General features: G+C 40.1%; 1 protein-coding gene across 3 annotated transcripts in view; it reads right to left on the bottom strand.

Moving 5' to 3' along the window:
- Window positions 1-1,053: 1,053 nt before the first annotated feature.
- TMEM260 (transmembrane protein 260) overlaps window positions 1,054-13,910 on the bottom strand; it is a 62,089-nt gene continuing 49,232 nt past the window's right edge. For 2 of the 3 annotated variants that reach the window (XM_010368137.2, XM_030930548.1), the window contains 4 exons: window positions 10,443-10,619; window positions 9,459-9,512; window positions 7,910-8,000; window positions 1,054-3,324 (listed from right to left, as the gene is read on the bottom strand). In XM_010368137.2, the coding sequence (XP_010366439.2) occupies window positions 3,070-3,324; window positions 7,910-8,000; window positions 9,459-9,512; window positions 10,443-10,619 (577 nt within the window). In that variant the 3' untranslated portion in view covers window positions 1,054-3,069. Of the gene's footprint in view, window positions 3,325-7,909; window positions 8,001-9,372; window positions 9,513-10,442; window positions 10,620-13,910 lie in introns of all 3 variants that reach the window. The other variant, XR_004057306.1, reaches the window with a different exon arrangement.

The raw sequence follows: 13,910 nt of genomic DNA, 5'->3' as shown, positions 1-13,910 counted from the left end.
TTCTGTTTTAAGCTTTCAAAATAATACACTAGTAATTGATTCCCTTCTATTTTGGCTACATTTTGAGTAATAGAACAGAAGCATTTAACAAAATGGGTCCTTTTAAAAAACCAACAAAAAAAGGCAAGTCAATACCAAGAACCAAGCATACTCCCATCAGAGGGAACGGGTGGGGGGGGGGGGGCACAGGGAGTGCAGCCCACCCAGTGGTTAGTCAGATAACTTGGGAGTCACCATCCGCTTCTCCAGCCTTGGTGCCAGGGCGGCAGGGCCCTGATGCATGTGGAGAGGCAGACAGTTTCACTAGCACCTCAGGCCAAAGTCCAGGCAGAATTTGGCCTTGTGGAGTTCCTGTTTTCTTGCCAACCCATGGCACTCCCAGGACACTGCTAGGAGAACACTGGCCAAATCCTGCATGAGAAGTCACCTCCATCACAGTCCCCTCAATGTTGGGGGTCAGACTACAGGAAACCTCTTTTGTCAGATTTTATGGTGTCTGTACACTAGCCAAGGAAAGTAAGAGAAAGAAAAAGAAACCAACTTGTTTAACCTCATCTAACAGAAAGAAAGGATTCTCCAAAGTAGTTGATCTGGGAATGAAGCCCAACATCCCTAAATCTCAGCTCAGTTTACTAGTTTTTCATTTACCAGTGGTTTTTAGAAACTTATTATGATCCTATCTACTCTGGGCTATTATATCATTGGTTTCTCAAAGAGAGAGTGGCCCAAAGCCGTTGTTGCACACATACAAAATAATCTATGTACCGTTTGACAATAATCTATACATAAAGCACATTCAGCCATACACATAGCTCCATAGTACAGACACATATTTTAAAAATATTTAAAAGCAGAGATTCTCAAAAAGAGGTCTTCATTTGCCATTCTTAAGGCGACTAATAGGAAATATCACTTTCAATAAGGTTCCTCAAACACCACATGCGTATGCAGATGCAGAGATGGATATTCACATACCTGTGTATAGATGTTCAGAAACAAACAAGACCATCACACATGTGTGCAATCTCTTTTCCGAACCAATAAAGACAAAGCTTTCCTAAGAAATGTTTGAATTTTATTGTACTTTCTTTTTTAAAAGAAAAGAGAATATCATAATCTTACACAATTTCTTTCAAATGGATAAACTTAGACAATTTATCAACGCTTCCTTACATTTTTACACCACACTGAACTCCAACAGGTTTTTGTTTTAAGGTAAACCAGGTTTTTGGTCCTTCCCTGTGGAGAAGTTACTTTCAAGTCAGTGAAAGTTCTTGGCCCATGATTAAAAGTCTTTGCCAATTAGTACTCAACAACTTCAATTCATTTTTTTCTGGTTCAAGATGAGTAGGAGCCTAATAAGGCTGTGATAAAAGGGCAAAAGGCACTGAGAGCCAAAAGCGGATTAATGAGCTCCTCCATTTATTTGTCTTCCTAACAGCTGAACTGTTACAACTATTGACACTCTTCAAAAGGTTCCGCTCTGAACCCTGTCCAGGCACTGCAGGCTCCAATGGACATCTTCAAATCTAGAGAATGGAGGGGCAAGAGCTTCCCCTGTGTGATGCCAAAACCAACAAAGCCCCATGGATCAGGTAATGAAACTTCAGCTTTTCCCCCTTTGAGATTTATTTACTGGCAGCTGACAAGGGGCAAATTCAGCTCGAATTGTGCAGTCAAGGCCCTGTCAAGCTTTTAGAGGCACCCTTGTCTTGAAGCACCTTCATGACTGGCATTTCACTCAAAAGCCCTCGGCACTGGTCCTTAACAGCTTATGACATCACAAAGGACACTCCAGACAGATGCCTACATGGCATCCTGCAGCATTTTAAAAGAGAATTAGTGGTTTTAATTATGGTCGTAGTATGAAAGGGAACCATGCAAGCTCCACAGGAGACCTTTGATCAGACCCTTTTGCTAGTACAATGCCACGGAACTGTGACTATTCCTGGTAAGGGGCCTTTTCTTGCTGAATGACTCACCAGTGATCTTTGAATGCAGACAAGCTTCTAGCCCTCCCTCTTCATTAGTGAGCATTTCTATACAGGGGCCTATATAGTGCTTGGAGTCTAGGAGCTATACAATTGGGGGGAAAAGAAGCCCTACAGATTCTGGCCTCTACTTAGGAAGTGCTGAAGGACTCTGAGTGACTTTATTCATTAAAACAGGTTGCTATTAATTAACTGTCATAATAAAATAAAGAACTATTATTTGCATTTCTTACTATGTTCTCTTTAGTAATATGTATAAAAGATGCTTGTAACAGAAATGAATTTATTGAGCCACTTCCCCCATCCCCCCCCAATCCCTGCCTTTTTTTTCCCCTTTGCATTTTGGCAGCAAGAGCCTGCTAATTATTGGGCCTAGATCTCTGAGTCCAAATAGAAATAAAACATAAATATAAAATTAATTAAGAAAATGCAAAATCCTTTTACCAGTTTCTGCAAATGAAATAAGCAAACATCAAATTAGCTTTTTTTTTTTCAGTGATTTCTGAGAACGATCTAAGACAGTAAAACACAAACTTTTTTCAAAATATCACCCACTTGGTGCTTAGCTTGAAGTGTAAGGCTATGTAACAACTATAGCTACTTTGTAAAAAATGTACTCCCACCTAAAGCCTAACATGATTCATTCTTTTTGTTCAGGAAACAGAAAATGTCTTTGGTCTGGTATTAATATCAAAAGAATTTAACTTTAAAACTGATCCCAATAAGCATGGCCCTTAAACAGTTCATGGTCAATATTTAGTTATATGAAAATGGTTCATTCTCTTCTAGAATCTAATCCAGCGCAGTCATCTGGTAAAAGACTGGAAGTCAGAAGACTTTTCAAAAGCTTCTCACTGAAATGGTAATTTGGTAACACGGGATAAACAGAATTTTGCATAAATAGTAGATCTTAGTCACTGAACACCCCAATAAACAGTACGGCTGCACCATGTTGCTTATATCTGGGAGATGACTTAGTTTTAAATTTTTTATGCAGTTTCTTTTCTTGAAGGAAAAACTTCCGGACTTCAGAATTTTGGAAGCTGAATGATGAGCAGGTTTTTCATATTTTGCTGTGTCAGACATTTTTCCTGTTTCTCAGACTTTGCAGTTCTTTTCTTAGGTGCTTTAGAGCACCTAAAATATCAGCTTGCTGTGGATCATTCCGTGCTTTCTGAGAGTACAGACGGAAATGTCTGATGGTTTCAGATAACAGCACTTCAGGGTCTGCATCTCTTGCCTGAAGACGCAGCATCCGCTCACAGGCAATGGCATAGTTCTTGTGCCAATTCACTGGGTGCTCCTTTTGTAAATAGACAATCTCCTTATAAAGCTAGAAAACAGCAGAAATGTTGGTATTCCATTGTTATTCTTTGACTTTTTTTTTCAAAAACAAACAAACCACAGAGGGATTAATAACAAGAAACAAAAAATTCAAGCAGTCTCCAGTAAAAATCTAATCATTGCTAGGCCATGCAGAAAGTGCAAGAATGTTACTGTAATTACTACAGTAGCAGGAGGCAAATATGCTGCATCTAAAACTGCTTCTGAGGTTTTCGGATGTTGCAGGGGAAACCCAAGACACACTGTGTTAGGACAAAATCCTCTTCCTCCAGAAAGATGTTCTGGGGAAGGGATTTAGTTTTAATTCATGGAAAGCTATTTACTCAACAGGCAGAAGAGCTGCAACTCTAAATTTAGCTGTTGGAGAAAAAAGAAACAGCTTTCTTTAGAAGATGGCCTGGAAAAAGAACTTGAAGGAATTTAAATTTTTGTCTCACATTTTTGACAGAAATTTCTCTCTACATTAAAAATAACACTAATAACAATAGCAACCATAAAACAACCCAGACAAATTCATCATCACAGAGGCTGGGTGTGATAGAATTTAAGAGATATCCATAAAGTGAGCTACTGAAAAGCTTCACAGTACCCTGTAATTTACAATTTTGATAGTTAAAACTTTGCCCATAGGAATTTAGAATTTTGCTTTTCAACATCAGAGAGAGTATTAATTGGATAGAGTTAGATTTTTTGATATTGAGTTTTCTAGAGGAAACACATCAAAAATTTAACAAATAAAACATACAAATCTGCAAAATGGAATATTACAGTTGCTTATTTGAGAATCTCACAGCTTTCTTGGAGATTGTCAAGTTACAGCTGTATTCACAGGCGTTTAACCTGTAGACTTTCTGAGAGTACAGGAAAGCAATAGTGCTTTCTCCAAGGGACAAGGGCTTTTTGAATTAGACATGACATCATTTAGTTAAAAGAAACCCAATCATATTATCTATTTTTCCAATTCCTACTCCAGGGCAGACAAAAGCATACCTATTTTAAAATAGCACCCTCGCGAAAAATTCCATAATCCATGTTTGATATATTGTTTCAATAGTCAATAACCCTCAGTCATCCAGCTGCCTTTTAAAGCAAATTTCCCCTTAGTTCCCTTGATTTTATACAATAGGGAAGAGGCTGGGCATGGTGGTCCATGCCTGTAATCCCTGAACTTTGGGAGGCCGAGGCCAGAGGATTGCTGGAGACCAGGAGCGGGAGACCAGCCTGGCCCACAAAGCAAGACCCCATCTCTAGTTATAAAAAATAAATAAATAGAAAAGAAAGAAAAAATGAGAAAGAATCACCATGCACTTTCATATACATCAAGGTTACTGTGAGCCTCCTACCCTTTTATCCTCTTGGTAAAATATTCAAAGTTGCTTCACCCTTTCCCTCATCCTTTTTTCTCCAGTGGTTTCTCTTCCTGAGGCCTCCTCTGATATGACACGGGTATAAAGGCTGTAGCATGCTGCCCCACACAAAGTAGGCATTCAGGAGCTGTTCAGTTTTCAAAATCCTACTAAGTTTTTGTTGTTGTTGCTTTACACATATCAATTTTATTTTGTAAATTAAGTATAATACATATTTCTATAAAATATATACCTGTTAGATTCATGTTTGCTATTTTATTATTTTTAATTTTTGTGGGTACACAGTTGGTGTATATATTTATAAGGTACATGAGATAGTTTGATACACGCCTGCCATGCATAATAATCACATCAGAGTAAATGGGGTATCCATCACCTCAAGCATATATCCCTTCTTTGTGTTACAATCCAATTATACTCTTCTAGTTATTTTTAAATGTATCATAATGTTGTTGGCTGTAGTTACCCTGTTGTGCTATCAAATACTAGATCGTATTCATTCTGTCTAACTATATTTTTGTACCCATTAACCATCCCCACCCCACCAACCCACACTAAGGTGCTGAAGTCCAAAATAGATGCCAATACTTCCAGGAGCATTTCCCCAACTGCTCCAGAGAATGGAGGCTTATTCATGACCCACCTACTAGTCTTCAGGCAGCAGGACAACTGTGCTACCTTTTTCTGGAACATTTTGTTACTGATGCATTATCAACTTATTTTAGATGTCCTATTAAGCCACGTGTGCCATATCTTAAGAAGCCCATCATTCTTCATTATGTGGAATTATATTTCCTCCTCTATATACATGTGTTGCTGTGACATTAGTCTTAGTGGACTGTATTCTGTTAGTTGGGGACACCTTCAAATTATGCAATTTATTCCTATAGGAATAAATTGGCTACTCCCTGCCCTGCTCCCCCACCATGCCTAAATTATTAAGTCACCTGAACTTAATATTCTGTATGCGCTATTGAGTAGGATAATGTAAACAGCAACAAAATTATATTCTTCACACCTAACAAGAACATTCTTGAAAAACTAGCACTAGGGGTGGTAATTAAGTAATTACCATGAAGTAATTGGCCTCATTTGTCTTGTAAACACTGTCACACATCTGGAGACTATGCAAAGGAGATACCAATAATCTGTATTCACTGAAAAAAAGAGAGCTTGCTGACCCAAAGGGACAACAAATCCACAAGCAAGCTTTAGTAGTAGCCTAACAACACACCATGGAAGCGGTCACTGATGAGAATATAAAATATCAGTAAGTCTCGGCTTTCTCCCAACTAAATATTACTTGTTTTTCAAAGAATTACAAGGTATTAGAGATAAACAGGATTAGTACATGAACACGATATGAAAGATGATCTTTTCAAGTTTAAAGCCCATTTTCTTTTTTCTTTTTTAGAAAAAAAAAAAAAATAAAGGCCTAGAAAGGTTCATTGACTCACAGTTGACAACTAATGGCAGAGTGGGCCTAGAAGCTGGGCCGCCCTACTGCCAGACAGAACTCCAGCATGCTGCCTTCTATAATCGGGTATCTTGCTGTCCTCAAGTGGGTGCCTCAGAGGGTTCTGCCTTTGCCCCGTGGCTCACTCCTTATGGACTGCTCTCCCCTCCCTCTCTCGCCTCCTTGCCCTACCATCTGTCTGGTTAGCTCCTTCTGATCTTTCAAGATGACACTCCAATGACATCCCCTCTGGAAGCTTTCCCTTCCTTCCTCCCTCACCAGCCTACTCCCCAGCTTGCTCCGGTCCAGTGCTCTGGGTTTCTGTAGCACCTCTGCGTGCCTCTCACAGCACTCTCAAGTCTGAACTGTGACTGAGGACTTGATCTTCTGTCTCTCTCTAGCCTGCCACCTTTTTGATAGCAGGGATGACTTAACTGTCTGCAGCACACTATTTGCTATGGAGTGGGTGCTCAAGAAATGCCTTGTGAGTGAATATAAGTGAATAAACAAGGAACCAGAGATCACAATTGAGGAGTAAAAGTGGTCATACTGATTGGACACCATGCTATTTTGTCTTAGCACCAAACACTTGTCCTGGCTGAGTAGAACCACAGCAGTCTAGAGATGGCAGAAATATCTCAGCTGCTCATATATACAGGTCCTACCCTCTGTTTTCATTGGCCCTTGTCAGGATATTAGTTTCCTATAGAGCAGACTCTGCAAGTGTCCGAAGTGCCCAGTGCCATAAGTCACAGCAAAGCAGAGACTTGGTTACAATAGTGCCACAGCAAGCCTCCTGTATCTGCTCCCACTTCCCATCAGAAAGGACCGACGTGTGCAAGATCTTCAGTGTGGCTGTGTCTTCCGAAGGTTCATTTGGCTTCCTGGGGCCACAGTTAGAAGACAGAGCCACCCTTCATGACTCTCTCTCTTCTCATGAAATCTCAACAAGCCACGGCCCTATCATTTCAAGTGTAGCCAGGGTCATGACTTTTGCAGAGAGAGTAACCAGCTAGAACTTGTTTTATATTAAGCTGTTATATTAGTTTCCTATTGCCACTGTAACAAATTACCACAAACATAGTGGCTTAAAACAACATATAATTATCACCTCACACTTCTGGAGGTGAGAAGTCATAAAACCAGCATGACTGCGCTCCTTCAGGAGGCTCTAGAGGAGAATCTGTTTCCTTACCCTTTCCTACTTCCTCCAGAGGTGGCCTGCACTCTTTTACTCCTGGCCCCTTCCTCCATCTGCAAAGTCAGCATGTAGAATCTTCAAGTCTCTCTCTCTGCCCTCTGCGTCTGCATCAGGTCTACTTCTCTGACTCTGACCTGCCTGCTTCCCTTTCATGAGGACTTTTATGATTATGTTGGGCCCACCTGGATAATCTGGAATAACCCCTGTCTCAAGACCCCTAACTTAATCCCCCCCACCCCTGCTTTGTTACATAGGTAACATATTCATAGGTTGTGGAGATTAGGACATAGACATAGATTCATAGGTTGTGGAGATTAGGACATAGACTTTTTTTGGGTGGGAGGTATTATTCTGCCTACCACAGTCATTTACTTTGGATATTGTGATACAATTGAGGATTTGTTCATATTGCTGCTTTATAATGTCCAAATTAAGAGGGAAATAAAAGAATAAAAAAATTCTAATGTGATATACCCTCTATCCATCCCGAATAATCACCATCACCTTCCCACCAAATATATCTATATCTATATATAAAAGTATAACATACGTCATATGCATGAGCGTAGAGTTGAGCTTTCACTTTTGAAGGCATGTGAGCAGTTTCTGCCAGGTTAAAGATGAAGAATGGTGTTTTCATCCTGGGGGTGAGGATAGGAACCTTCATTAAAATCATACAGTCAATTGCACATTCAGGGCTAAATCTTCCAGGCTTCTCCACTGATAAGGGATGTACAAAATTCTTTATTGTATTATTTTCAATTCTCTCATATTTATGGACATTTGCTCTGAACCAACAACAATCCCTCCACCCACCCACCAAGATGCTGCATTAACACTAATGACCAAATCTTTTAGAAAAAAAGCCTACACTCATCATCACTATTATACACTGTTCATCTTCCAAATGTACATTATTGTTATGCAAGAGAAGCCAGGAAAAGGGAAACCTGCTGAGTTTGCCAACACATCCCTTAAGGTACCCATCACGAAGCTCATACCATGTGTGCCCAGTTCTTCCAAGGTGACTAGACCCTTAGACCTCATGAACTCATCCAGGTTGTATTCAGAACACCAATTAAATCAATACCTGTGTAAATAATTACCTGCTTTCTTCTTTTATGTGATTTCTTCCCAGCTTTCCCACATTCAATCACAGTGAATTGTGCAAACATACGGTATATCCTTGATCTATATTTACAATCATTATTTTGCAGCTGTATTTCTTGACCACTATTTAAAAACCCCTTCAAACTTAGGTAAGCTCTTTGTATCATAACTGTTCTCAGCGTACAGTCCCTGGCTCAGACTGGACATCAATACATTTTTGCTGAAGGAAGCACTCCCTATGTACAAGATACTCCGTCTGCATTACTTAGGACTTTTACATTAATACTTAGGCCAAAGTTTGTTAGTGTTATTATGATTTAAAAAAAAAAAATGACAGGAACCAAAAGAAGTTGCATCCCTATGAAATGTTCCATACAGGACAGGATGACATCTCTCTTCTCTGAACTACAGGAAAGTATAGGCTGCATCAGAATAATATTCCAATCTCCTTTAACATGTCTGTCTGCTCATTAGACTATGCACTTCATGAGGGTAGGAACTGTGTCGTATTCATATGTGTAGCTTCAATGCCTAGCACGGTATCTGGCCTCCAGTAAGTATTAAATAAGTGCTTAACTAATTAACAAGCACATTACAAATGGAGGCAAGGTTGTAATGATTAATTTCTACTCAATCAATTACACTCACTTTAATTAAGGCAAGAAAGCATAGGAGAGATGAGTGTTCCAGAGGCAGACAGATGTGAACTTTGGACTCCATCAATAGCAGCAGTGTGCCCTTGGACAAGCAGCCTTTCCACATCCAGTTTGTTCTTTTATAAAATGGGGATCATAATAACCTCAGAAGTTATTGTGTGGATGAACTGAAATATTCACGTATGATTAGTACGGTGCCTCAAAAACATAATTGCTCATAAATGTTATTTTCATTATCACTACTCACCCCTACTCTTGAAATTAAAACTGCCATAGGCTACTTCTCTGTCATATTAAAAATAAACTGCACACACAAAAATGTAGATTAGTCACCTTGCTTGCCACATTTCTTCATTGGCCACAGATTCCCAAGAAGATGGATCAAACCTGTAGTTACAAGAAAACAATAATATTTTTCTGTCATCCACTTTTTTTTTTTTTTTTTTTTTTTTTGAGAAAGAATTTTGCTCTTGTTGCCCAGGCTGGAATGCAATGGCACGATCTCGGCTCACTGCAACCTCCGCCTCCTGGGTTTGAGGGAGATCGAGACCATCCTGGCTAACACGGTGAAACCCCGTCTCTACTAAAAAATACAAAAAACTAGCCGGGCGAGGTGGCGGACGCCTGTAGTCCCAGCTACTGGGGAGGCTGAGGCAGGAGAATGGCGGGAACCCGGGAGGTGGAGCTTGCAGTGAGCTGAGATCTGGCCACTGCACTCCAGCCTGGGCGGCAGAGCGAGACTCCGTCTCAAAAAAAAAAAAAAAAAAAAAAAAAGAAATGCTTAAAGGAAGGCTAGTAATGCCTCTAAAACATAACTAGATTGATGCCAAGAAACTCTGAAAACAAAGTTACTCAAAGCTGAGTCTTCCCTCACAGAGAAGTTATCTGCCATTCTTAAAGAAAAAAAAAAAGTGACAAGTTTGCGCAAATGGAAACTATCATAAGCAACAGAATGCCTTTTAAAGTTCAACTGCAGTTAATGAACCTCGTCCGCTTTTAGGGTAATGAGCTATAGGATGGTGGACGATGCAGTATTCAAAGACTTGGAAGTAGAAGGTGCCATCATCTATCCCCCATCACGGTATCCACACAACCAGCACTCTCTTCCCTCCGCTCTCCCCATTGTTTTGTAAATAGGAGAACGAGAAAGACATGTTCTCTGTTGTTTTATGGTATTTTGTGGGTAGCAAGTAACAATATTAACAATTAATAAAAAGTAAAACAAAAAAATTAAAAGGCATCTCAAAATGCAGTGGCTTTTTTGGGTACTCAAAACTGTTATGTTTATATGCATCAAAATGCAACTGCTGTTCATACCTTCCGTATTCTTCAGTCCAGTTATAGATATTTTTTGTAAGTTTAATCCATTCCTCAGGGTTGAATACAATCTCCAAAGGAACTAATTTGTCACAAGACCCCCATGGCCAAAGTGAATAGTTCTTTTTCCAGGTTGGGTCGCCTTCATGAATTCCTATGCAAACAAATGTTTCTTTTCTGTTGGAAACAGAAAAATACATGATGTACTTAAAATTTAAAGTTCTAAATGTTAAGTAAATATAATTCATGAAATATCATTTTTAGATTTTTTTTCCCAATATTTATTACCTATATGATTTTGGAAAAATTACTGAACTATCTGGGTCTAGTCTTCTCATTTGTGAAACAGGTACAACAACTATCTTTCAGAGCTGTTTAAGATAATGAGGTATCTGATATAATTAAGTGTCAAAACATAATAGAGGCTGGATGTGGTGGTTCACACTTGTAATCCCAACAGTTTGGGGCTGGGGTGGGAGGATCGCTTGAGGCCAGGGGTTTGAGACCAGCCTGGGCAACACAGTGAGATCCCCATCTCTATTTATTTAAAAAAATAATAAAGTTCTAGTTCTGGAGAAGAAGGAATAACTACAGTCTACCTTGTCTCTCCCACTGTACACAACTTTAATTCCTGGACACAGAATACGTGGAGCAGCTATCTGAGGACTCTGAAAAGTAAATGGTAGAAAGATTGAGAAAAATGACCAGAATTAGACGTTCCATCACATTAGTGATAAGTTTACCATTTTTTTCCCACCATGGGGGGAAAAAGGAAGCTCAAAACTCAGAAGTATGTTTCAAATAAGGACAAAAAAAGCTCTAAGAAAAGTCCCCACATTTTTTTGTAACCCAAGAAGTAGAAAAGGGGACTAAGGTTTGGAGACAGTGGAGGAAATCCCCCAGGGCTTTTTCCTTCTCTCCTTTCCCAGGTGCCAGGCAACACTGTGGCATGAGTGGAGGCAGCAGCATAGTGATAGTAGCAGTGGGTTGGCAGGCACCCAAAACTTCTCTCTAAGCAGAGGCATTGTGGTTCCAAGAGTGTGGGGCAAATCTCCATTGCTTTTTATCTCTCTGTCCTTCAGCCTGGCTCCAGATGCAGACACAGTCACAGAAGGGCATAGCAGAAGAAAGAAATTAAAGCCCCAGCTTTCTGGCCAGAGAACCAAAAAGGAAGGCCCCAGCAAGTTGGAAAGTAATGGGGTGACCACAGAAAGGAGAGAGATGAAGAGAGTAATCCCATAAAGTTGTATATAAGCTCCTTGCTTATCTCTGAGCTGAGCATGGAGGTCTGACCCTAAAGAGTTTGTAAAATTAACCACAGGGCAGAGCACCACCCAGGTTCCAGACTGGGTACCCGGTAGTGTTACCATAGGTAGCTAGTCAGGATGAACAGGGCAGGAGAGGACTCCCCTCCGTCCCACCCCAACCCCACCAGGAACTTCAGAAAACCATCAGGTGATGGTCAGACACTTGTCACACTGCTTCTCTAAAATAGTAACTGGTCACAGCCAGCACCAGGAAAAGGAAGTTTCCCAATAGATAGAAACACCTGAAACTGGTGATCAGCAGCTTCCTGAAAAGATCTCAGGAGTTGAACAAGTGGGCTCAAGCATGTGCACTAAAAGGCAAAACAGCAGAGTTTAACGGGTATATGATCTTCTAAAGCCATTCTACCAGTGAGGGAAGAACGCAAGTGAGCATGCATACAACTCCAGTAAACACACTGACAGTCTCTCTCTCTTTTTTTTTTTTTTTGAGACAGAGTCTTGTTTTGTAGCCCAGGATGGAGTGCAGTGGCATGATCTTGGCTCATTGCAACTTCCACCTACCAGGCTCAAACAATCATCCTGCCTCAGCCTCCGGAGTAGCTGGGATTACAGGCATGCACCACCATGCCTGGCTAATTTTTGTATTTTTAGTAAAGCCAGGGTTTTTCCATGTTGGCCAAGCTGGTCTTGAACTCCTGACCTCAGGTGATCCACTGGCCTCAGCTTCCCAAAGTGCTGGGATTATGGGCATGAGTCACTGTGCCTGGCCCACAGTGCACATTCTCACCTCCCAAGTGCTAGCAGGCTACTGCACATCCAGGCAGTCCAACCCCAGGGAAGAATCAGGGGAGAAGGGATGCAAGACCTTAGAAATATGCCAACATATAAAACCCTGAGTCAAAGGTCAAATGGGGCAACTTGTCTTCCAAGTCGCCTGCTTGGCCTTCTTCCAAGTGTAGTTTCCTTCCTTTCACTTCTGCTTTAGAGCTTTTCATAAACTTTTACTCCTGCTCTAAAACTTGCCCTGATCTCTCCTTCTGTCTTATGCCCCTCAGTTGAATTATTTCTTCTGAGGAGGCAAGAACTGAAGTTGCTGCAGACCTGTATGGGTTTGCTGCCAGTAACTCAGACACTCGCCACCAGTAACAGTAGCAGACACATGGGATTGATCCAAATAGCACTGCAAATGCTTTGGAAACAGAACTGGTATTGGAACCACAGTTCACAGAAGGCAGGCCAGAATTTGAAAGCTGAGATTAACCTGGCCACGGGCTTGCTAAACAAACAAACCAAAAAGTCATCATTCTCCTTGGGATTTAAATAAGACCCAAATATTCAAAATGTCCAGGATACAATCCAAAATTACTCAGCATATGAAGAACCAAAAAAATCTCAACTGATAAAGGAAAAGACAATCAATAGATGTCAATTCTAAGATGACACAAATGCTAGAATTGTCAAAGCCTTTAAAACAATGATTATAACCATGCAAAGAAGGGCAAATGCTCTAGAAACAAAAGGAAAGATGGAGAAGCTCAATAAAAAAGTAAAATATATAAAAAGGAACCAAATGGCTTAATATAAGCTTGGTGAGACAGTATGTCAGGGAATTTGAAGAGAGAGAGAGAGAAAGATACAATTTAAACAAAAAGAGAAAAACATTGAAAAAAAGTACAGAGTTCAGGCATCTGTGGGACAATACCAAAAGGTCTAAATTCATTTCATCAGAGTCTCAGAAGGAGAAAAAAAGACTGTGAAACAGGAAAAATTACTTAAAGACATAATGTATGGAAAGTTCCCAAATGTTTTGAAAGATACAATCTTACAGGTTGAAGAAACTTGGTGAACTCCAAACAAGTTAACTCAAAGAAATCCATGCTAAAATATATTATAATCAAACTACTGAAAACTAAAGACAAATAAAAAGTCTTGAAAATGGCCAGAGAAAAACAATACATTTCACCTAGGGGAACAATTATTTGAATTACCATGGATTTCTACTTAGAAGCTACTACACAGGCCAAAAAAATGTAACTTACTTTTTTTTTTTTTTTCTTTTTTTTTGAGATAGGGTTTTGCTCTGTTGTCTAGGCTGGAGTGCAGTGGCACAATCATAGCTCACTGCAGCCTCAAACTCCTGGATTCAAACAATCTTCCCACCTCAGCTGCCCAAGTAGTTGGGATCACAGGTGTGCACCAC

This window comes from Rhinopithecus roxellana, chromosome 5 (genome assembly GCF_007565055.1).
Source record: "Rhinopithecus roxellana isolate Shanxi Qingling chromosome 5, ASM756505v1, whole genome shotgun sequence".
In the NCBI taxonomy this organism is placed as follows: Eukaryota; Metazoa; Chordata; class Mammalia; order Primates; family Cercopithecidae; genus Rhinopithecus; species Rhinopithecus roxellana.
Note: the sequence above shows the minus strand (reverse complement) of the source record. Positions and strands in the feature narration are given on the sequence as shown.